The sequence below is a fragment of the Lucilia cuprina genome, chromosome 5, assembly GCF_022045245.1.
Source record: "Lucilia cuprina isolate Lc7/37 chromosome 5, ASM2204524v1, whole genome shotgun sequence".
NCBI classification, from domain to species: domain Eukaryota; kingdom Metazoa; phylum Arthropoda; class Insecta; order Diptera; family Calliphoridae; genus Lucilia; species Lucilia cuprina.
The window spans coordinates 29,805,764-29,832,055 of record NC_060953.1 but is presented as its reverse complement, the minus strand read 5'-3'; the positions used below and the strand labels follow the sequence as shown (position 1 = coordinate 29,832,055).

Below are 26,292 nucleotides of genomic sequence, written 5' to 3'. Positions count from 1 at the left end.
AAATCGATTTCCATTAATTGTATGTTTACTATTCAGTGCCATTAAAATAGTGTTAACTCTTCGAAGCAACTCCTTGTCGATTCCAGTTATTTTTGAAGTAATTTCAAATTCACGAAAAAACCTTCTCGCCGTATTACCGTCATTTGTACTACCGCAACTTGGAAGTGGTTTGTCGATGGTTAATCCCATCTGAACTTTAAATTCTTCTTGGATTCTGCTTTTTTCCGCAGCTCTCATTTCTTTCAATTCTTCATTATTTTTTGTTGATTTAGTAAGATTCTCTGGCACACTTCTATATTTGAGGTCGTATGCTATGTGTAGAAAGTAATCCAAAAATCATATTTTGGCATGAAGTGGTGAAATTCCGAAATACAGGACTTCTTCATTAATACTTCTGCTTTTGTTTATATTTGAAAATTGCGACTTTTTCTCATTACATATTGAGCATCTCCAGAAGGAAGAAGTTTCTGTTACGGCATTGCTGACCTTTCCATCAATCATTGTTAAGCTTAGCTGATATGATACCTTAATAGAGAATTCCTTTATTTTTATGCAAATGGGCTCCAGTGCATTTATTTCATCTTTTAAATATTCCACTAAATCTTTTGTTGTTTTCTTTGACTCCTTTATATATTCAAATCCAATGGGTCTACAAAAATTTTTTGAAGCCGGAGTTGTATTGATCCATATATCTTCAAATGAATTTCCGATGCTTGACGATGATGGATTAAGGGAATATGAACGAATTCGTAATGGCACTAATGATGATATAAATACACTTTTATAGTCTGCTAATGTCCGACTTCCACAAGCTTGTTTGTATTCTGGAAGTGCTGATAAACCGAAAAGTCTGACACAATTCTTGATGCTGTTAATGATGTGGAAGCAATATGTGATGGTAGGATAGTTTGTTTTTTTCCTGGATCGCCTTGTATGATGGTAATATATTGTGTCCTTTTTCATGCAGAGTTTTCCTTAATATTTGGTACTTATTTCGACTGAGACCCAGTTCCAACATAAGCGCCATTGCTTCCTCTTCAGTAAAATTTGATTGTGATGTTGGAGTTGGTATACTTTCCACAATTCGCTTAAGTCGTTTTGGTGATGCATTAGGAAGAATAGTTGAAATATATACGTCATCCATAGGTTGGCTTTCCTTTTATAGCATTTCGTTAAATGTATCAGCAATTTCCTCATTTGAGATTGAAAAAAGTTTTTGTGTGACCCCCTTTTTTTGTGACCTTGAACATAAGTCTTCGTATGACTTGCAAGGCGCTCCTGCTGATGTGTTGTAAGTTGAGATTTCCGTAGTAGTTTCCATCCAACTACAAAATTTTAATCGAAATTTCTTTTGATTTCCATCCACAGACTTACTTTTTACATCAAAAAGTTTTAAAAAGGTTTCAATTTTTGATATGCCTGTCTACTTTTCTACTATATGTAGTTTTTATATAATTTGAAATGTCTTCAATTCTTTCTGGCCCTTTTGAAGATACACTCCATAAAACGGAACACAACTCTTCGTACTTTAATGTAATCTTCATTGTAGATTTATTAAATATGGTACTTAAAATCTGAGATGTTTACTTATATACCAATTCTTGTCATTTCCGATACAGGTATTACAAAGTAAAAAATTACGAACTGTCTACCTATTAACATTAGGACTATATTACTATAACCTGTAATTCAGTCATTGATATTTCTTATTAGTGAATGAATCGAAATTATCATTACCTGTATATTTCAATTATAAGGATAAGCAAACAAATAGAAAATAGGTAAATATAAGATTTAAACATTTCTGTCATATTTAATACTAAAATATGAAATTAAAGGATACAGGTTTAAATGAACATATTTTTGAATGTAATTGAGATATTGGCTTGAATTTTTTTTTGTAAAGGGTCGAGAATTTCCATATCTAACTAAAAAAAGATATTAATAAATATGGACTAAATTGTTGTAGCTTTCTGCGACCCTATTAAAATTTTGATATAAATCATAGTTTTAGAAATTTAACAAATATGTAATACATGACAAAATCTTTATTTATGAACAAAACTCAATGAAATCTTCAACGCTTGTTAAATTTGTCATTTCAAATAAGAAAATGCAAAAAAAAAATTGAAAAGGTCAAAGGGCATCCCGCAATTCCCAAAAATAGGAATGAAAATCCCAAAAATGGAATTTTTTACATTTCTGCCCATAGGGTCCACATTTCTTTCAGGGCTGGGAAAATACTTTTGGAGTAAATAGAAAACATATTGAGGTTTCCAAAACTGCTTTCAGTATTCTGATTCCAGCTTTGGGATTTTAGAACATGTCGCCCAAAGTTGAAGTTTTGATAAAAAATAGGTCATATTCGGAAGGACGCAGTGGCAACATTTTCAAAAAATAGGACAAGTTTTTTACGCCAAAGCGTTCTGCGTAAAGATACCTTTTAGAAAACTATAAAATTGTTATATGTTCTTAAATAAAATTTTATTTTATTAATAAAAGAGTTAAGACACATTTTGGGCAAAAAAACGGCAAAAATCTAAAATTTTTTGAACTTTTAAATTAAAAAACGTATATTTTTGGATCTGTAAATGACATTGATCTGAAATTTTTTGTATATTATTGGAAATTTTGTTGTCTAACTAACAAGAAAAAATTGAGTCCAAGATCTCGTCGAGCGCTTTCAGAAAATATAAAAATCTTTGTATTTGGGTGAAAAACAAAAAAATGGCACGAGTTTAAAAATTATAGATGTCGTAGGTACCCTACTTTGAGCCGCCACAGCTCCGTCCCTGGGGCATCTGCGGGGTTCATCTTCAAAACTCGAATACTCCTTGGCTACGCTCACGCCAAATTTTATCCCGATCGGATCAGCCGTTTGGAAATGCCAAATTTATTTCCAAAAAATTTCCTTTCTGCCCCACTGTGCATCGTCATCCCCCCGGGGGCATGTTACCTTGGCGAAGACCTCCGCCTTGGTGTTATTGCATTCCCGGGGTATAAAGAGGGCCCAATACCTCCAATCTGACCGGGATTGAAAAAAAAATGTTCAAAGTTTTCTTAAGTTAAGCTTATTTCTTATTGACAAATTATTATTTGAAGAAAAATTTGCGGTTTTTGTTTTACTTACGCCCTGGAGAATTTGTTATTCCTGAAACCCAAAAGGCCCTAAGTTACATTAAAGGGTGTTTCGAAGGAAAGTTGCACATTTTTCCAGAGGACTCTATTATTATTTATTTTGTGACATAAAAAAAATTTTTTACGCACTGGAGGGCCTGATTTCAGGATTGCAGCACGCTGGGCTACTTAAGGGCCCATATTGGTCACTTTTTATATTGTTATTGCACTTTTTCACTTTTACACCTTACATACCTGTTAATAGTGGGAGATCAAGGAATTTCGAGGACACTTTGCACAGTTTCATTTACTTATTTTCATATTTATTCAATTTACACTTCAATCACACTTCTTTTCCTTTTTTAAATATTTTTAAAATAAAACACTATCTTCGCGAGCCAAACCAACTTTTAAGGGCGATCCTTTATTTTTTAAGGATGTCCCTGCTCGGGCGCCAGTTAAAACAACCATTTGGTTGTTAATAAAAAATAAGGGTTGGGTCACCCATGGGACCCAACTCACTTTTTGTTAATTAAATTAAACACCGATTTATAATTTCATTAAGCAATCTTTATTCCGTTCGCGTCCTAGAATTGAACTGACTGATAATTTGAATAACAATTAATATAAACTTAATTTTAGGCTAAAATATGCTTACTAATAATTAATTAAAATATGCTTACACACTAAATTATCCACACGCGCATAATTGGTGGTATCCGGTTGCATCTAACAATAAATGCTGAATCGCATTTGTGTCATGCGCGTGTTGCAATATGTTTAACCTGTTGGGGGCCAGAAGGTTGTTAACTTACATAACGAAAAACACAAAAATAAACAACGCAATAAAACCAACCTACATCCAAATATACGCAGAGAATTCACAAAACAAAAACACACAACTGAATAAAACCATATACAGTGTCTCTCATAAGTATTCGAATTTAGGTATAATATGAAATGAAACCAAATTTAATAAAATATTTTGTATGCAAAATTAATAAATTAATTTGTTAAATTCTCTAGACAGTCCTTAGCTTTGATATCACGCTTTTTAAAACTTTAAAAATTCACATTTACTTAAATTAATTTAGCTTTATTTAAAAAAAAAATCCATAAAATTACCTCACAAAAGTATACGAATATTTCTGTACCTCATATTTGACTATATTATACGAAACACAAAAATTAGAATCGAATGGTTTTTTTTTGCTAAAAATTGTTTTAAGGGGTAACTATTGACCGAAATGGATATATTTTTAGACCATTTGGTCCACAATTTTGGGGCATTTGTACCATCTTTTTATGTAATATCATTAAAATGGCGGTTTTTGGCAATATTTGTATTTTTTCTCCTTTTTCCCAGAGATGAAACAAAAATCTGTTATTGGGATTTAATATACCCCTTGGGGTATTTAGAAATAATATTTTTTACTACAAGAATCTGTATTTAATTCAATTTATTGGAACTCAAGTCCATTTTTATAATACTAGGGTCAAAAATTTTCGGGAAAACTTGTCTTCTATATATTGTTTTAGATATCAGCATTTTAAGTTTTCAATATATTGTAGAAGTTTATAACTCCAAAGCATGCCTCGAAGAAACGCCATTCAATATAGTGGAATGGCCTCTAGGCTGAATATCACCATATCATTATGGTCTAATTCAAAAATATTGATATCTGTTTAAATATTATCTACTATGATCATAATAAGCCCAAAATTTTTTACATACAGTTTTGTTGTAATAGGCAACATAATCGTGAATGTTATGAGCAGTAAAAACTAAAATATACTGCATATAATGACGTTTTGTTAAGGCATGTTTTGAAGTTGTACACCGCTACGCTATTAATGCTAATATCTATATACTAGCCAACTTTGTCGGAAAATATCGATCCTAGTAGTACGTAAAGGTACTTAAGATCCAGATAATTCAATTAGAAACAGAAGAACGATACCAAAAATATATCATGGAATGTTTAAAAACAAATCCTTATAACAAAGATTATTATTTTTAGATACCTGAAGGAATCTATTAAATCCCAATATTAAATTTTGGTTTTAACTCTTGAAAAAGAAAAAAATGGCAAATATGGTCAAAAATCGTAATTTTAATGATATTATATGAACAGATGGTACAAATGCCCCAAAATTGTGGACCAAATGGTCCTAAAATATATCCATTCGGTTTGATAGTTACCCCTTAAAACAATTTTTAGCAAAAAAAATTCGATTCTACGTAAAAAATTCGTATACTTTTGTGAGGTAATTTTATGGACTATTTTTAAATAAAGCTAAATTAATTTAAGTAAATGTGAATTTTTAAAGTTTTAAAAAGCGTGATATCAAATCTAAGGACTGTCTAGAGAATTTAACAAATTAATACATTAATTTTGCATACAAAATATGTTATTAAATTTAGTTTCTTTTTATATTATACCTAAATTCGAATACTTATGAGAGACACTGTACATACATCTACACATACGTGTACATCGTTTTCTAATATACAGTGTTGTTGTTGCTTATTTAACAAAGCATGAAAAAAATATGACATTTTTTGATAAAATTTTCAGATGTTGTCTCGGACTTTTGCTCGAAGTCGACTATTTTGTTCCAAAAAAGTCGATAACTCGACTATCGTCTATGAAAAAGGTCGAAAAGTCGACTTTGTAAGTAAAAGTCGAAAAAAGTCGAAAAAAATTCGGAAAAAGTCGAAAAAAGTCGAAAGAAGTCGAAAATAGTCGAAAAAAGTCGAAAAGTCGGAAAAAGTCGAAAATAGAAAGAAATCGAAAAAACTCAAATAATTGCAACAAATAGAAAAAATATAAATAAATTTTTATTATTAATAATAATAAATAATAATAATAATAAATTATTATTATTAATAATAAATTATTATTTTTATTACACAAGACCAAATGAAAAAACGAAAGATTTCAAATATTTTTTTAAAGGAGAAGAAAAACACTTTGTTCAACTTTATGAAAAAAAATAAATTTCATAACTAAGATTTTTAATTAAATGATAAATTTCAACAGAATTTGCACAAAAAATTTAGTTTATTAATTAATATTAACTAAATATTAAAGAACCATAATATATTAAAAAAGGTACATAGTACCAAACAAATATATCTGGATTATTAAAAAATATTTATACTTTTTAATAACATTAAATTTTTAATAATTAAAAAAAACAATTGATTTTAATTAATAAAATATTGGTTAAAAAAGACTATAAAGTCTGCTTTGTAAGTAAAATGGAATTTGGTGTTCTGCAAATTAAAATAGTTAAAATGAATTAAAATCGTAATGAAATAAATAAACTGAAATAATAATAAAGAAGTCGAAAAAAATCGGAAAAAGTCGAAAATAGTCGGAAAAAGTCAAAAAAGTCTAATATAATCGAAAGTCGGAAAAAGTAAAAAAAAAATCGAAAAGTCGAAAAAATCGAAAATAGTCGGAAAAAGTCGAAAAGTCGAAAAGTTGAAAAGCCGAAAAAAGTACGACTATTTATAAAATATTAAAATAAAAAAGTCAAAAAGTCGACTATTTATAAAATATTAAAAGTCGAAAAATCGACTTTTAATTAAATGAAAAAAGTCGAAAAATCGACTTTTAATTAAATGAAAAAAGTCGAAAAATCGACTTTTAATTAAATGAAAAAAGTCGAAAAATCGACTTTTAACTAAATGCAAAAAGTCGAAAAGTCGACTTTTCGTTTCAACTATAGAACCCTAGGTCAAGTTAGGGATAATGAGAACCAGAACAATGTCAATTAAAGGGTTACAAAGAGATTGAAAAATATTCAAAAAGTTTTAATTTAAAAGCATTATTAGAGTGTGTGAAAATTTGCAACTCGAAAGGCAAATTTTCAAATAACATGTTATCCTGACAACAAAAGCCCTACTATATTCGTATAAAAATTATTCGATTAAACGAGGAAAATTTTTTGTTTTTCTCCGAACGAATAAAAAATTTCCAATTTAGAATAATGAATAATTCGAACAATTTTTGTCGAATAATCGAATATTCGAATAAAATGTTTTATAAAATCTTTATTTTATATTTTATTGTTATATTGAACAAAGACTTACATTATTTTTTTGTAAAACGAATACTAAATCAAAAGATCTATTATAATTGAATCTAATATTTTAATACTTTTTGCAAATTATTAAAATTTATACTTTGCAATGTTTAAAGTGGAATGCTTTCTGTTTTAGAAGTGATCCTATGGATTTTTTTTAATGATTGCAATAAGTGAAACAGATTTTTCCAAAAGCAAGGCAACAAAACAACCGCTGATACAATGTGAGAATGTTGTTTACAAAATTGCAAAGCGTATAGGATTGCTTTAAGAAGTTCTGAGTTGGTTGTACAAAAGATAGAACATTTTTGATATTGTTGCAAGTTCTTAAGCTAAATTAGCACATGCAATTCTGATGTCTAAGATACTTTAATGTTTTGAATTTTTTTCTGAAACTATCGGATTGTGTCTTGTTAGATAGAAGTACTTGGTGAACTCGATTGTTAGATTTGCTTATAACATTCGACATAGAGAACATGTTGCTGATTCAGTGAAAAAAATATTGGTTGTTCCTTTAGTAAATTTGTAAAATTTCGTAATTTCCTAAAGTTTTTTTTATAAAAGCTGGTAGACAATCTGTTATATGTAATGCATTTATTTTTTCTCCTCGTAAAGGGAATCCTCACTTTGTTCCCCCATGGATGTTTAGTAGGATTGTCAATTTTTTATGTTAAAAATTATTCGAATAAAAACTAATAATATATGTTTTATTCGAAAAGTTTTTATTAGAATAATTTAAAAAAAATATAAATGGGTTTGCGTACATTGATTCATTTAAGTTTCACTTAGTAAGTAACTTAGTTCAATCTCAACCTATTTGAAATTTCTCAGTAGTTTTAAAAGTGTAAGCTGAGGCTTTTATAGTGATATATGTATGCGATGTTTGGAGAAATATGTGTGCATTCCATCAGCTACTTAACATATTTAATAATTCCGTTTGTAAAAAATCGAAATATTGGGTCCTTATTAGATTCTAAAACAATCTAGTCGTCCATCCGCTTGCCTGCCTGTTGAGCTGATGTTTGTAACGCACAATAATATTGGTGCTATACCCAATCGGCTCAGAATAATTTTCTGAGTCGATTTAGCTATGTCAGTCCGTCCGTCCATGTAAACCTTGGAATCAAACTAATCGGAATTTTGAAGATAATTCAATGCAATTTGGTACATGATTTTCCCAGGGACGAAGCCTATTGTAATTGGTTAAGATCTGTCCATTATTTCACCTAGCCCCCATACAACTGAACCCCCCAATATAGCTTGTAAACCTTGTAATCAAACTATAGGTCCCAATTTTGGAGATGATTGAATGAAATTTGGCACATGATTTTTATGGTACCGTAGACGATGCCTATTGAAAATGGTTGATATCTGTTCATTATTTCACCTAGACCCCATATAACTGGACCCACCGATTAGGGCTTTTAAGCTCATAATTATGTTTAATATACAAAAAGCTGAAAAACCAAGTTTTATACTAGCCTTGATGACCCTCACTATAAAAGCCTCAGCTTACACTTTTAAAACTACTGAGAAATTTCAAATAGGTTGAGATTGAACTAAGTTACTTACTAAGTGAAACTTAAGTGAATCAATGTACGCAAATCCATTTGTTACCCGTATCTTAAGATTTTGGAGGTGTTTAGCAAGTTTTATTTATATTTTTTTATTATTCTAATAAAAACTTTTCGAGTAATACATATATTATTAATTTTTATTCGAATAATTTTAACACGAATAATTGACAATCCTACTAAATATCCAAGGGGGAACAAAGTGAGGATTCCTATTACGAGGAGAAAAAATAAATGCATTACCTATATAATTTTATAAAACTTTATGAAATTACGAAATTTTACAAATTCACTAAAGGAACAACCAATAATTTTTTCACTGAATCAGCAACATGTTCTCTATGTCGAATGTTATAAGCAAATCTAACAATCGAGTTCACCAAGTACTACAATCCGATAGTTTCAGAAACCATTTCAAAACAGTAAAGTGTCTTAGACATCAGAATCGCATGTGCTAATTTAGATCTCACATCCTTGGATAAAAACAGATAAGTCGACAAATCATCCGTAAAGAACTACCGACACAGTATCAATATGATATTTGAAAGAAAGTTTAGAGTTTAAAATCCCCTCAAACACTTATGATGGTCAACAAATTGGATTATATCATCATCTAAAAACTTTTCTAAATTATAAACGTTGTGTAGGACTGGTTTGGACGTGTTAACCGTTACAGAATTGGCAGTCTAATATAGTGCAAATTAGAGTTAATATCATTCTCAAAAACTTCAATAAATCTTCTATTTCCTCAGAATAAAAGAAAAACATAATTTGCAAAAAGGAAAGGTTTGAAATTACTGGTTTGAATAACATCGACAAGAACGTTTACATATAGTACAAAAAGGAGAGGACCCAAAATGGAACCCTGCGGGAAGTAAATTAGAGGAAACACCCAACTACATAGATATATACAGACCTAGAAAAACCAAACACATCCCTCAGCTTCAAAATCAGCCCATCCCTCAGCATCAGAATCAGTGTGACTAAGAAGTGACATATTATTAAGACCAGAACGATAGGCATATTGTGAAGCAGTTATTCTAGTAGATACCAAATTATATATTTGGCCTTTAATAACGTTCTCAACAACCTTAGATAAATCAGGAAGTACGGAAATGGGTCGCAGATCATACGGACTATTCACAGCTTTGGTCTTATGTATAGAACTATTCGCGCTTTTTTCCAGGCAGAGGGAAATACTGAAGATGTCAAGATTGAATTTACAAAATGAAGATTCACATCCCCAAAAAAAAGAAAACAATCCCACAGGGTCACCAAAGACATTAAAGTCCAAAAATTCTTGTTAACCGTATTGGAGTCAAATCATAAATCAGTATTAACAACACCAATGCAACCCGATCCTCTAATAACCTTCCAAATCCAGCAGGGCTTACCAAAAAGCCCAACAAAGTGTTTCCTTCTTTCCCTACGTAAGACACACTTCGCTCGATTTGGAAGTCTACAATAGGTTTTCCAATTCGAGTCAGATCGATTAGACTGAAATGCAGAATAAGAGAGATCACGCAGAGACATAACATGTACATATATATAACATGTACAACATGACGGGATTTTAATCAAGATCGCCAATATTTCTCAATTTAACACTAACAATAGGTAGATAGGATTGAAGAATATCAAGAAGGGTGGCAATAAGGGATAATTTTATGTCGATATCAACCGTATTTTAAATTGGCGAAAATAATATTCACCAAGAAAGCGGAGTAGACTGACCCAGTCGGTGATTTCATAGTCACGATATTCATAATATTTCCGAGGGCTAACACATTCAAATGCAAAAGAAGCAAAAATAAGTGCATGATCAGAAATGGATGGACATTGAATTTGGCCTGAAAAAGTGACCATCGAGTGGACATTAACCAAAAATTAATCTATGAGTTCTTCTCCTAAGGTCAAAGTGGGTGGGCAATGAATTATGAATTATAGATAAATCAATCCTTAAATGTATGTAAATCTCAGCTCAAAAGATAAATAGTTCAATAATAAATACTCATATCCAGGAATTAAAACTTTAAAAACAACCCTAATTTCTTAGCAACATAAATTGCAACACCACCTCCGCGACACGAAGAAAGACGATCACTACGACAAATCCTATAGCCTGGAATTCCTACCGTGTAGTCGGAAATCTCATCATTAAACCTCGTCTCAGTATACTAAATAAATCACGGACAACTGTAGATTTCATTTTATCAAGTTTGGAAGCATTCACATAAAGTGATACACTGCGACAATTCAAGTGACCAACTCTTAATTGATTCCTATATGGAAGTAAGACATTATTCAAGTACACACTATCACTATCACTGTGGGAAGCACATAGAAGCATGTTAAATGAAATATATAAATACTTATAATTAATAAATAATACACTATTTATGGGGGGAGAAAAATTCCTTCACAAAATGAAAGTATGCTATTAGTGTATTTAAACCCCCGATGCATTTTTCGCTGCTACTTAGGTCAAACTTTTACGCTATCGCTAATTGAAAGTTCATAGTGGGTTAACGGGATTTTTACCATTAATTAATAGAAACTATTAACCCTATATCATATGAAAGCTCCTTCGAACATCCATTTCGAAATATTCGTTGTTTCCGAATAAAAGCGTATTTTTTTGAAAAATCTTTTCGATTTAAACGGCTAACTAAATGGCAAAATTAAAAATTTTTTCTGCGAAATGCACTGTTTCATGTGTAAAGGTTAAATGCGAAAAGTTTGAATATATTTAAATACTAAAAACATGTTTTTTTAAAACTTAAAACTATAATATTTTATTAAAAAAGACAATTTTTTATTTTTTGCACATTTGGTATAAAAAGGTGGGGGAAAATAATTTAATTTGAAAATAATTGCACGTTTTAGAAATGTCAATGATAAATGTAAAAAAGGAGCAACTTTCAATGACCGATAACATAAAAGTTTGACCTACCAACGCCGAACGGTTTGGGGGCTTTAATACTCTAACATAGTACTTAAGTTATCATGGGAATTTTTCAACCCCCAGACCATGACCCTCAATTTGTTGCATAGTTGTGAGGGCTATGGGTTTTCAAATTGTTTATTGGGTTTCAAATACTTAAGAATTTTAAAATAACAATTTTATACAAACTTTTGTATGTGTTGAAAAATTTGTACTTCATTTTTTTATTTCAAAATAAAATTTTCATATTAAACATACATACATACATACATACATACATACATACATACATACATACATACATACATACATACATACATACATACATACATATAAAACGGAAACGAAATTTATTCAAACAATTTCCGTTATATTAAATAAGAGATTTTGCTAATTATTATAATTGAACTTATTTGGAAATAAGCGGCATCGGATGATTTAATAAGATACAAAGGTTGGGAAGGTATAGAATGAGAAGAAATACCACCATACATTTAAATTCAAACTTTCTTTATTTTTTTTTAGTTTTATTAGTTAATATTAATAGCTACCTTTTAAGTTAATGTGCGGTTCTTAGCCTATCCTGATGAAGACAAGAACACCACTCCAAACCCTGAGCACGGTCGGAATAATAGGTAGCGCAGGTCTCCTGAAGGATAGGGCACAACGCCTGAACCGTTACATAGTGTAATTCATAATTAACATCGAACATCCCTTTATTAATAAAATTAACAATAATTTCAATTATATAACGTTCTAGTACACTTTTATGAACAGCATAAGTTTAGTTTTATTAGTTTACAGCTAGTTTTGCAGCTTTTTGTCGAGATATTTTTCGACGTGTGACCAAAATTCTAGCACCAGTAACAGCGACCAATTTTTTTTTTTTTATTTTTTTTTTTTTTGTTTTTTCCCAAGCCACATATTGATTTAAGCTAAAACTAATCTTAGTCAAATCATTTAAACGTTTTCCCTCCTTTGAAAATGCTGTTTTTAATTTATTAATAGAATAAACAGCATCAGGAGATGGATTATTTAAATTCGCCTCAATGACGGCAATAGCAATAGCTGTATATTATAATAAAGACCTCGAAATATTCAAAAGCTGTACATAAATATTATTCAATATTTTTCTCCCTCAGTAATTGCATTGTTAACAATTTTTAATTCAATGCCCCTTTGTTTTTAATTGTTCAAATAACGTTTTAATTAACTCCATAAAGAAATATAGGCTGACAAAATTGTTTCTTCTGATCATATTTTGATTAAATCTTTTTTTAGATCCCCTCTTGAACTTCTGTTGCATTTGTTCATTTTAACTGTCAAGTCAAGTTTATCACCTGATGTTATTGCCCTATCAATACTTTTCTATTGCGAAAAATAATTGGATTGAATGTCATGAGTAAATTTTATTATTGACTAAAATTATCTGATTGAATTAATTTGTTCGACATTTTGACCAAGTTCGTATATTGAAGTGAATAAGCGAGTTTTGAGTTTTTATATTATGAAGACTCTGGACTAGGATTGTGGGGTTTTTGGAACTCCATAATTTTTTGCCGAATTAGATACATTGCTCCAAGGCTTATTTGGAGATTTTTTACGATGATTACCAATTGGTACAATTGGTAATCATCAATTCTCGAGGACAATAAAGTAAACTAATATTTTAAACATTTTTGTCGTAACCCAGTAAACAATTTTTTCAGACATGTCTGATATCAGAAATTTTCTGTAATTATTCTTATACTTTATCAGAATTTTGAACGAATAATATAAATTTTCTTTAGACATTTTACAGAATAATCGGTAAACTTTTTGTTAGACTTTTCTGCACATTTTCTGAACTATTAAACGATTAACATTAGACTTGTCTGCACATTGTCAAAAGGGAATTTTAGTGTTACGACAATTATGAGACTAATCTGCACATTGACGAAGAACAATTTGTTTTTTATTCCTATATTATTCTTTAGACATAAAGGACAATAGTCTGCACATTTTCTGAAGTAAAATATAAAATGGCTTTCGAATAATATCCGATAAATCAGCACAAAATCTGAAGAGATTTGTTTTTGTAATTTCATCAGACAATTAAGCGAATAATATAAAATTTTCTTTTAACTATTTAAAAGATTAGTCAGCACATTTTCTTTTATTTTCTATGTTGATCTTTGGAAATCAAGTAAACAACATCAGCATATGTGATATTGCTTAAATTTGTTTAAACTTTGTTAATACACAAAAATTAGTTAAAAATTACATAATTTTTAGGGTTTAATTTTGTAACACTACGCAACAAATTGAGGGTCATGGTCTGGGGGGTGAAAAATTCCCATGATAACATAAAGTACTCGGTTAGAGTATTAAAGCTCCCAAACCGTTCAGCGTTTGTAGGTCAAACTTTTATGTTATCGGTCATTGAAAGTTGCGCTTTTTAACAATAAAGTTTATTAAAGCTTTACAAATACTTTCAGAATTCACTTCAAAAGCATATTTTTTGTTTAGCTATCTGCAAAACAACTTTTCAAGTATTGTCCGACCGAACGTTCGGGTACGGGTTCGGAGTTCGGTAAAAAGCGACGTTCGGCCAATGTTCGGTGTTCAGCGAAATTTTGACCGAACGCCGAACTTTTTATAAAATGTTTATTTATCATATTTTTACATCATCAAAAGTTTTAAAAATGCTGAAAAATTGTTTACAGATATTATCATACATCCTGGCTGTACAATAAATTTCGGGTACTGAACACCTTTTTAACTGTTCGTTTTTTTCGGCTGATTTGAAAAACTGTTAACCAGAAAGTAATTTAAAGCCAAGGAAAGTGAAACCTTTAATTTGTATTACCTAGTTTCGACTATATATCTTTGATCTCATTTGTTACATTGAAATTTTCTAGGCCCTTATTCTCAAACGATCTAGACATGTCTGTCAGTCAGAGAGACTGTTAAAAGAACGATAGGACCTAAACTATTGTTGCAGTTTGATTGGTATTCGAAATGGACAAAATCGGTTTACATTTGGACATGGCCTCCATATAAGGTTCGCTTTAGATAATGACCTTCACGAAGGGTAGTCATCTTGTCGCGATGTGAAGGCTTAAGTGCGATGAATCCCATGAGTCCTGGCATTAGGCCAGAAGTGGTTAGACCTGCTGCCGAGGCGCCTAAACGGCAACGATCTGAGGACGAGACCCTTTCTTCTATGTCGAACGACCAGCCGACTAAACGTCAAAAACAGGCGCAAACCATCGCACAGTGGAGCAGAATGGAAATTTTTTGGAAATAAATCTGGCATTTCTAAACGGCTGATCCGATCGGGATCGGCGTGAGCGTAGCCAAGGAGTATTCGAGTTTAAGTTTTGAAGATGAACCCCGCAGATGCCCCAGGGACGGAGCTGTGGCGGCTCAAAGTAGGGTACCTACGACATGTAAAATTTTTAAACTTGTGCCATTTTTTTGTTTTTCACCCAAAACATGCTTGGACATGAAAAAACATGCTTGGACATACTACTTATCTCTTATAATATCCGAGTTATAGGCATTTAAAAATTTAGTGATACAAAATTTACCATACCTTGGTCCGCCTTTTATTGAATACCGGGCGTAATTTTGGACCAAATGGACTCAATTTTTTCTTGTTAGTTAGACAACAAAATTTCCAATAATATACAGAAAATTTCAGATCAATATCATTTACAGATCCAAAAACATACGTTTTTTAATTTAAAAATTCAAAAAATTTTAGATTTTTGCCGTTTTTTGCCCAAAATGTGTCTTAACTCTTTTATTAATAAAATTTTCTTTAAGAACATATAACAATTTTATAGTTTTCTAAAAGGTATCTTTACGCAGAACGCTTTGGCGTAAAAAACTTGTCCTATTTTTTGAAAATGTTGCCACTGCGTCCTTCCGAATATGACCTATTTTTTATCAAAACTTCAACTTTGGGCGACATGTTCTAAAATCCCAAAGCTGGGATCAGAATACTGAAAGCAGTTTTGGAAACCTCAATGTGTTTTATATTTACTCCAAAATTATTTTCCCAGCCCTGAAAGAAATGTGGACCCTATGGGCAAAAATGTAAAAAATCCCATTTTTGGGATTTTCATTCCTATTTTTAGGAATTTCGGGATGCCCTTTGACCTTTTCAATTTTTTTTTGCATTTTCTTATTTGAAATGACAAATTTAACAAGCGTTGAAGATTTCATTGAGTTTTGTTCATAAATAAAGATTTTGTCATATATTACAAAATTTTAATAGGGTCGCAGATAGCTACAACAATTTAGTCCATATTTATTCCTTAATATCTTTTTTAGTTAGATATGGAAATTCTCGACCCTTTACAAAAAATTTCAAGCCAATATCTCAATTACATTCAAAAATATGTTCATTTAAACCTGTGTCCTTTAATTTCATATTTATCATATTTTAGTATTAAGTATGACAGAACATACATTTGGTGTTGAATAAAATATTTGGACAATTTTTAAAAATTATTTAGTTAATTCTTTTATTAAAGACTATAACATTGTATATACAATAAAAAATATAATTTTATTATGAGCCACGCACAACAACACCTAAATCACAACACAAACCACCTTTCCCGCCCACCGAAATATAAAACACAATTTAATACAATATCATCAGTTAGTAGAATAGCTTTTTTATTTGAACTGTTTATCTTAAACATAATACAATTAATTCTTACAACCTACTTATATAGTTAATTCCTAACACTACTTATTTTCTATAAAATAATATGTCATATCGGTATACATATCCTGAGGGTAATATAAATCTTCCTCGTTTTGAGATGATAGAGTTTCATAACAAATCCATCTTTTTCGCATAGTTGAAAGAACAGGATCAGAAGATAGAAGTAAACTATTAAAAATATCTTCATTCTGTGATTGCCTTGAGCATTTGCTTAGCTGAAAAGTTGAACATGCTTAAAATCTCAATTCTTCGCTTCCTGGGCTTCTTCTGTTAACTCTCCAAGTGGAAGAATATTCGATTCAATTATTATTTGACCATGACACAATACTTTGTGAACTGTTGGTGTTAGTTCCCTCCATGGATACAGAGATACAAGTAATTTAGAAATTTCAGATGTATATTCCCTAAATCGATTTCCATTAATTTTATGTTTACTATTCAGTGCCATTAAAATAGTGTTAACTCTTCGAAGCAACTCCTTGTCGATTCCAGTTATTTTTGAAGTAATTTCAAAATCACGAAAAAATCTTCTCGCCGTATTACCGTAATTTGTACTACCGCAACTTGGAAGTGGTTTGTCGATGTTTAATCCCATCTGAACTTTAAATTCTTCTTGGATTCTGCTTTTTTCCGCAGCTCTCAGTTCTTTCAATTCTTCATTATTTTTTGTTGATTTAGTAAGATTCTCTGGCACACTTCTATATTTGAGGTCGTATGCTATGTGTAAAAAGTAATCCAAAAATCGTATTCTGGCATGAAGTGGTGAAATTCCGAAAGACAGGACTTCTTCATTAATACTTCTGCTTTGTCTATATTTGGGAATTGCGACTTTTTCTCATTACATATTAAGCATCTCCAGAAGGAAGAAGTTTCTGTTATGGTATTACTGACCTTTCCTTAGCTGATATGATACGTTAATAGAGAATTCCTTTATTTTTATGCAAATGGGCTCCAGTGCATTTATTTCATCTTTTAAATATTCCACTAAATCTTTTGTTGTTTTCTTTGACTCCTTTATATATTCAAATCCAATGGGTCTACAAAATTTTTTGAACCCGGAGTTGTATTGATCCATATATCTTCAAATGAATTTCCGATGCTTGACGATGATGGATTAAGGGAATATGAACGAATTCGTAATGGCACTAATGATGACATAAATACACTTTTGTAGTCTGCTAATGCCCGACTTCCACAAGCTTGTTTGTATTCTGGAAGTGCTGATAAACCGTCACATCCCCACTCACACATTAAGACAACATCACAGTTATGAATTTTTCTTAGTTGGTCTTCTGAAAAGTCTTACACAATTCTTGATGCTGTGTTTTCGAGCAAAGATGATATATCAATACAAGCTTCCACATCATTAACAGCAATAGGTAATGGTAGGATAGCTTGTTTTTTTCCTGGATCGCCTTGTATGATGGTAATATATTGTGTCCTTTTTCATGGAGAGCTTTCCTTAATATTTGGTACTTATTTCGACTGAGACCCAGTTCCAATATAAGCGCTATTGCTTCCTCTTCAGTAAAATTTGATTGTGATGTTGGAGTTGGTATACTTTCCACAATTCGCATAAGTCGTTTTGGTGATGCATTAGGAAGAATAGTTGCAATATGTACGGCATCCATAGGTTGGTTTTCCTTTTTCAGCATTTCGTTAAATGTATCAGCAATTTCCTCATTTGAGATTGAAAAAATTTTTTGTGTGACCCTCCTTTTTTGACCTTGAACATAAGTCTTCGTATGACTTGCAAGACGCTCCTGCTGATGTGTTGTAAGTTGAGATTTCCGTAGTAGTTTCCATCCAACTACAAAATTTTAATCGAAATTTCTTTTTATTTCCATCCACTGACTTACTTTTTACATCAAAAAGTTTTAAATTTTTGATATGCCTGTTTTGTCTACTTTTTACTAAATGTAGTTTTTATATAATTTGAAATGCCTTCAATTCTTTCTGACCCTTTTGAAGATACACTCCATAAAACGGAACACAACTCTTCGTACTTTAATGTAATCTTCAGTTTAGACTTATTAAATATGGTACTTAAAATCTGAGAAGTTTACTTATATACCAATTCTTGTCATTTCCGATACAGGTATTCCAAAGTAAAAAATTACGAACTGTCTACCTATTAACATTTAGGACTATATTACTATAACCTGTAATTCAGTCATTGATATTTCTTATTAGTGAATGAATCGAAATTATCATTACCTGTATATTTTTACCTACATGATCATAAACGAAACAGAACGAAATGATCTGTCGAAAAAATTTAGGTAAAAAATAGTTATAAATTTCTGAAAATTTAAGCATAATAGGACCTTTCAATTATAAGGATAAGCAAACAAATAGAAAATAGGTAAATATAAGATTTAAACATGTTCTGTCATATTTAATACTAAAATATGAAAAATATGAAATTAAAGGATACAGGTTTAAATGAACATATTTTTGAATGTAATTGAGATATTGGCTTGAAATTTTTTGTAAAGGGTCGAGAATTTCCATATCTAACTAAAATAGATATTAAGGGATAAATATGGACTAAATTGTTGTAGCTATCTGCGACCCTATTAAAATTTTGATATAAATCATAGTTTTAGAAATTTAACAAATATGTAATATATGACAAAATCTTTATTTATGAACAAAACTCAATGAAATATTCAACGCTTGTTAAATTTGTCATTTCAAATAAGAAAATGCAAAAAAAAATTGAAAAGGTCAAAGGGCATCCCGCAATTCCCAAAAATAGGAATGAAAATCCAAAAATGGGATTTTTTACATTTTTGCCCATAGGGTCCACATTTCCTTCAGGGCTGGGAAAATACTTTTGGAGTAAATAGAAAACATATTGAGGTTTCCAAAACTGCTTTCAGTTTTCTGATCCCAGCTTTGGGATTTTAGAACATGTCGCCCAAAGTTGAAGTTTTGATAAAAAATAGGTCATATTCGGAAGGATGCAGTGGCAACATTTTCGCCAAAGCGTTTTTTACGCCAAAGCGTTCTGCGTAAAGATACCTTTTAGAAAACTATAAAATTGTTATATGTTCTTAAAGAAAATTTTATTTTATTAATAAAAGAGTTAAGACACATTTTGGGCAAAAAAAACGGCAAAAATCTAAAATTTTTTGAACTTTTAAATTAAAAAACGTATATTTTTGGATCTGTAAATGACATTGATCTGATTTTTGTATATTATTGGAAATTTGTCTAACTAACAAGAAAAAATTGAGTCCATTTGGTCCAAAATTACGCCCGGTATTCAAAAAAGGCGGACCAAGGTATGGTAAATTTTGTATCACTAAATTTTTAAATGCCTATAACTCGGATATTATAAGAGATAAGTAGTATGCCCAAGCATCTCGTCAAGCGCTTTCAGAAAATATAAAAATCTTTGTATTTGGGTGAAAAACAAAAAATGGTACGAGTTTAAAAATTTTACATGTCGTAGGTACTCTACTTTGAGCCGCCACAGCTCCGTCCCTGGGCATCTGCGGGATTCATCTTCAAAACTTAAACTCGAATACTCCTTGGCTACGCTCACGCCAAATTTTATCCCGATCGGATCAGCAGATTTATTTCCACAAAAATTTCCATTCTGCCCCATTGTGCCCCCGGGGCATGTTACCTTGGCGAAGACCTCCGCCTTGGTGTTATTGCATTCCCGGGGTATAAAGAGGGCCCAATACCTCCAATCTGACCGGGATTGAAAAATTGGTGTTTTCAGTCTACTGCTTGGCTTAGTCCTTGCATATATTGCCAGAGGTCTGACCAGAGTACCGCATAATCTGGTACTACGGGTGGCCAGTTGCCCGCAGGACTATGTCCTGGCTGGTCAGTTGGTTGAGGTTCCTTCGGGATCCACGTAGTGGCTGTTGGTTGAACCCAAAATTCGCGGGAAGAGAATAAGTGGCGGTTAAAAGACTGATGCATGATAATAGTCAATATTTCGGGATAAGGTTCGGTGCTGTTGCCGAAAATCAACAGATACCCCACAGAGGAGTGACTGTGGGACTAAGCGTTGGAAATGAGTTGGTGTCAATTGTATATGATATAGAATGAATGTAGAGGTATACGGGCCTTACCCCACCCGTATACCTAAATGAATGTGTCGTATGTTTTTCTCTATGAATGTGTCGAATGAATGAGATGTGTGCTGGGTTGAATGATTATGAATGAAAGATATCATATACAAGAGATACCGATTAAGTTTCCTTCCTTGTCCAGATATGTTCAGAGTTTACTCTGTTCATATTCGACTTGCCACAGCGTGTCACTGTGAGTAAGAACGATGTCTACGGCTTATTGATGGATCGTGCTTCGGTCCACCGGTTACGTCTCTAGGTGCTGTTGCCGACTCAACAGACCTATAGTAGTGTGGTTGTCTTACATCATCTCTTTGGCAAGAGATTAGATAGCTCGAGTACTCCAGCAAAGTACTTGCGCATGGTACCGGTCATAGCCAATGTGCAAAAATTGCCACCTGCGTCTTCATTGAAGACAAAGGGGCGATGGTAGACCGTTCTCAAGTCTACCCAGTGGATGAAAAAGACCACCGTGAGATAGGCCGACACGGCAGGTGCTCACGTTAAACTATCGACAGTCTGTGCATCGTCATCAATAGGCCTTTCAGCGAAGTGGCTAGAAACCCACTGGTAAGGGCTATTGTTGACCTAAGCAACAGCGACGGAGCCATCTCCCAGGAAAAATGGGGGACTATCCGCCAGAAGATGCAAGGCGTGTACTGGAAGATCCTAAAGGAGAATCCAGAACCCGCCCCCCAAAACGATGATGCTGGTTGGTTCCAGTGTCAAATTAAGCTGCTAGCATGTTCAAATGAGCGCTATGGGCTACTGCTCAAGTTAGCTATTCAGTCCCTTGGGGAAGTGTGGCCAGGTGCAAGGTTGGACGTTATCCCGGAAAGCGAAATTTCTCGCAGACCGAGATCAATTGCCACCATCCCAACTGAGCCACATGACCCGGCGGAAATTCTGGCGCTTCTCCAAAGCGGAAATCCTCATTTACCTACCCATGATTGGAAGGTGGTGAGGGTTTCTGCCCCGATGGGAAATGTCAGAAAGGCGACTGTCGTCCTTAATAAGGAAACGTTGGCGCCATTGAGTAAATGCGGAGGCAAAGTTTACTATGGTTTTGATAGTATCTCCCTACGCATTTATCGCAGTGACGCCAAACACAGCGCCGTCGCCTCTAGTTCCGTTAATAGATTTAAAAATTTAGTTCGGAATGCGAAACGGAACTCGTGGAGGGTTTTCTGTAGCAATATTGAAAGCTCTTCCGAAACCAGTCGCCTCCGTAAAATCCCCTTCTGTTCCTAGCTATATACAGAAAATGGATTGGAGCTGGACTTCAGGTAGTCAGGAGACTTTAGAGCTTCTCCTTAATACTGGTTGTATCCCAATTAGTGATTCGACTAGTTTCCAACTTCAATGCGTACTGTAACACATGTGCCTATTGATAATGACATTATCCGATGGGCAATTAAAAGCTTTGATCCTTACAAAGCGCCCGGCCCTGATGGTATTATTCCTGCAGATCTTCAACACAATATAGAACTTGTAGTTCCTTGGCTGCGAAACTTATACACAGCCTGCCTCTCTTGGTCATACATTCATATTCAATGGACCAAGTGCAATGTGATTTTTATTCCCAAGGGGGGTAAAACTTCACACACTAAGGCAAAAGATTACAGGCTAATATGTCTGGCATCTTTTATGATGAAAACATTAGAAAGGATAATCGATATACACATAAGGACCTCGGTAGATAAATCCTTCCTCTCTGCCTCTCAACATGCTTATACGAAGGGCAAATCTGTTGAGACGGCTCTTCATACTCTAGTTGGTCATACTGAAAAATCCATGGGGTATGGAAATTATTCACTGGTTGCCTTTCTTGACATAGAAGGCGCTTTAAATAACGTAAATCCTTCTTCTATCTGCCAATCTCTATCTCGGACAGGGCTTGGTAGGTCCGTTGTGGGCTTTGTCGAGAATTTTCTCTCAAATAGGATCATTGAATCCTCCCTAGGAGATACAGTAATCTCTATAAAAGCTTTAAGAGGTACTCCACAAGGGGGAGTACTATCTCCACTCTTATGGAAACTATAAATGATATTCTGGTAAAACTAGACTCTCTTGGCTATAAACAGTCGCCTATGCTGATGACGTTGCGGTAGCGGTGTCAGGCGATCATCTCGAAACCATATCTCATAAGCTAGAACAAGCACTAAGGATCATCAGCTCGTAGAGCGTCGAATATGGTCTTAGTGTAAATCCTAGTAAAACGGAACTTGTGCTATTCTCTAACAAATACAAGATTCCTTTATTTCCTCTTCCTAAATCTTGTGGACAGCGCTAAATATATGGGCGTTATCCGTGATAAGAAGTACTCTTGGAGTACTCTCTAGGGCATCTAAATCCATTACGGCACTATATGTTTGTAGGAAGGCCATAGGAACATGCTGGGGCATTAATCCAATGAATGTTCACTGGCTCTTTGAGACAGTTATTAAACCTATTATGCTTTACGGGGTTGTTGTCTGGTGGCAGGCGCTTGAAAAGGCTTCACTCAGACAACAACTGGAAAAAGTAATGAGATCAACTGCGCTTCTTATCACAGGCGCTCTCAGAACAACTCCTTCGAAGGCGTTGTTCACTATGCTTAACTGGCTCTCGGTCGATCTCCTTGCTAGGAAATTGGCTATGTCAACTGCGGATCATAAATCTTATACCGAATAATCAGTACATTGTTGATTATTGTATTCCGGTACCGTCTCTAGTGAGAAAGTTCCAATATTATATCTCTTCGGAGTCTGAAGAATCTCTTCTTCCGCCAAATAATTGGTTCCAATTGTATACAGACGGATCCAAGACGACGAAAGGAGTTGGTGGTGTCATTTTCATTGAGGAATTTGGAACGAAGATCTCCTTCTGACTTAACGATGAATGTAGTATCTTTCAGGCTGAAATATCGGCGATAAGGAGGGCAGTAAACTGGCTAAGGTACTATCGGATATCCAACAGGGATATCAGAATTTATACCGATAGTCAAACTGCCATTAAATCCCTAACTGGTGTGTTCTCCACATCCAAAATTGTCCATGAATGCCGGACGTCTCTCAATGAGATGGCGAGACATTCGAACATCTCCCTAATTTGGGTAAAGGGACATGGGATTTCGTATGGCAATGGTATTGCTGACACCTTGGCAAGTGCTGGAACTACGCTTAGTAGAATTGTCGATGGACAGATTTCGGTCCACAAATATCGATTTTTAATGGGTCATTCGAGTCCATTTTGTAAACACTTGTTATGCAAAGATATAAATGTTTATTGGAGTTTATTGGAGACAGTGGTATCATTTAAAAGGTCTTTCAAAAGTGCATTAGTAAATGTAAAAATCTCCAATATTCATAACGCAGCTTCCGTAAAATTATAAAATATTAATAAGAGATTTAATTTTTTCAAATTAGTCAAATTTTATTTAATTTCTATGTGATTAAATGATGAATTATGAATTATTTTTTTACAGTCTCAAAATTTATATCAAAAATATTTAATATAGGTATTAAACTTTTACATTTGTCATTGACATTTCTAAAACGTGTAATTATTTTCAAATTAAAATATTTTCCCCCACCTTTTTATACCAAATGTAGAAAAAATCATGAATTTTCTTTTTTAAAAATATAATAGTTTAAAGTAAAAAAACATGTTTTAAGTATTTAAATATATTCAAACTTTTCGCATTTAACTTATACACATTAAACAGAGCATTTCGCAGTAAAATTTTTAATTTGGTCATTTAGTTAGCCGTTTAAATACCATAGTTTCTTTTTTCCAAAAAAAATATGCTTTTATTCGGAACCGCTAAAATTTCGAAATGGATGTTATGATTTACATGTTATTCAATGACACTTCGAAGGAGCTTTAATATGATACCCCATTAGTTAATAGTTTCTATTTATTAAATTTAAAAATCACGTTAACCCACTATGAACTTTCAATTAGCGATAGCGGAAAAGTTTGACCCTGCTGCGAAAAATGCTTCGGGTTTGAATACACTATTGGCATACTTTCATTTTAGAAGGAATTTTTCGCCCCCTAAAAATAGTGTTGCATAGTGTAATTTTTTTTTGTCCTAAAAAAGTTAAAGTTGCACTTATCGCGACCATTTTTTGAAAAAAGTTTCTATTATAAAGACTGTAATGTTAAAAAATAGGCTTTTGCGCAAATCGGTCAGTTGCAATAATATATAGTTGCGCAAATCGAGCCCGCACTGTATTTTATTTTTTTTTATATTAGCAAAACATATCTGCCATTTATCGTAATAAGTATTAAATTACAAAGCAATAAATTATTATTCTCTTAAACATGGTATTTTGTGACTTAAAAATATAACCTTAACTTAATAAATTAATCATCTAAAAACTTTTTCGCTTAAACTAAACCTGGTCTAGGAAAAAAATTCTGGTACATTTTACACAAAACGATCATAAAACATTTAGTGTCTGTTCCTCTAAATGTGAACGAACATTTCTTTTTCATTTTATATTGAAAACAATAAAAATTTTTTAAATTTATTTGTTGTTTTCAATATAAAACTAGAAAATACTTGTTCGTTTGCATTACTGTCTGTTCCTCTAAATGCGAACGAACATTTCTTTCTCATTTTATATTGAAAACAATAATAATTTTTCGAATTTATTTGTTGTTTTCAATATAAAACTTGAAAGTACTTGTTCGTTTGGATTAAGTGAAACAGGCCCTTAAATTTTGCAAATCATGTAGTTTTTAAATACACTTGGTATAAATAGAAATTACCAAAACAAAAAATTTTGTGGACTTAATAAGATTGCGTCGGCGTAACTTTCACGCATTTCAGACTTATAACATAATGATGAGATAAATTTATTTTATAAAAAATAAATTCTTTTATAAAAAATAACGTTAAAAAAATAAAATTAAAAATTTAAAAATTACGACATTTTGACACCTATATCGACATACTCTTCAACCCACTTGAAATCATTTTATGAACCATAAATACTTTATAAAAATGTTAAATTTATTTATCCCGTAATCAGCTCGAAATTGTGGAATTTTTAAGACCAATTTCAAATAAATTGGAGATATATATTTTTTTTACAAAATATACTGAGGTCTGGATTTTTAATCGCTGGTAGGGAACTGAACCATTTTAAATATATTTTTAATTTTTCTCATGTTTAGAATACGCTTCGATTGAGAGGTATTTATAAATGAAATTCTTTAAGAACATTTCCTCGGGACATAAAAAGACATCGGTTTCAAAGGTCACTTAACATGAAATCCATAGAGGATTTCATAAAAAGCCATATAACCTGCACTTACAACATTTTTACCCGGAAACTATGTAATGGCCATAAAAATCAAACTTACTGCAAAAAATAATGATTGGTCTTTATCGAATGGTGATCCCTTACTGTCGTTTAAGTTATCAGAATTTCCTTCATGTTGTGTCAATTCCTTAAGTACACAAAAATCATATTTTGGCCTTTGTTCCAGAGCCTTTGAAATCGCCTCAAATGTTGTATTTGTTTTCTGTGCAAATTGTTTCAGTTCGGTCATGTAAGATACTAAAACATGCGAGAACATATTGCACCTTGCAGCTGCTAGTAGATCAATCTGAAATAAATAATTTAAGAGTTTACATAAAATTTTACAGTATAAAAATATTAGATGATTTTTTTTAAATCATGGGAACATGTATGTATGGCAATGTAGGTGGAGTTCCACCATCAAACCTAAGTATAAACTTTCTCGGGGGAG

The 26,292-nt window shown here is 32.3% G+C and overlaps 1 protein-coding gene across 2 annotated transcripts in view; it reads right to left on the bottom strand.

The window, feature by feature from the left end:
• LOC111688686 (islet cell autoantigen 1) overlaps positions 1–26,292 on the bottom strand; it is a 96,983-nt gene that overhangs the window by 40,585 nt on the left and 30,106 nt on the right. The window contains exon 2 of one of the 2 annotated variants that reach the window (XM_046951631.1): positions 25,903–26,148. In XM_046951631.1, coding sequence (XP_046807587.1) covers positions 25,903–26,148 — 246 coding nt within the window. Of the gene's footprint in view, positions 1–25,605; positions 26,149–26,292 lie in introns of those variants that run through there. The other variant, XM_046951630.1, reaches the window with a different exon arrangement.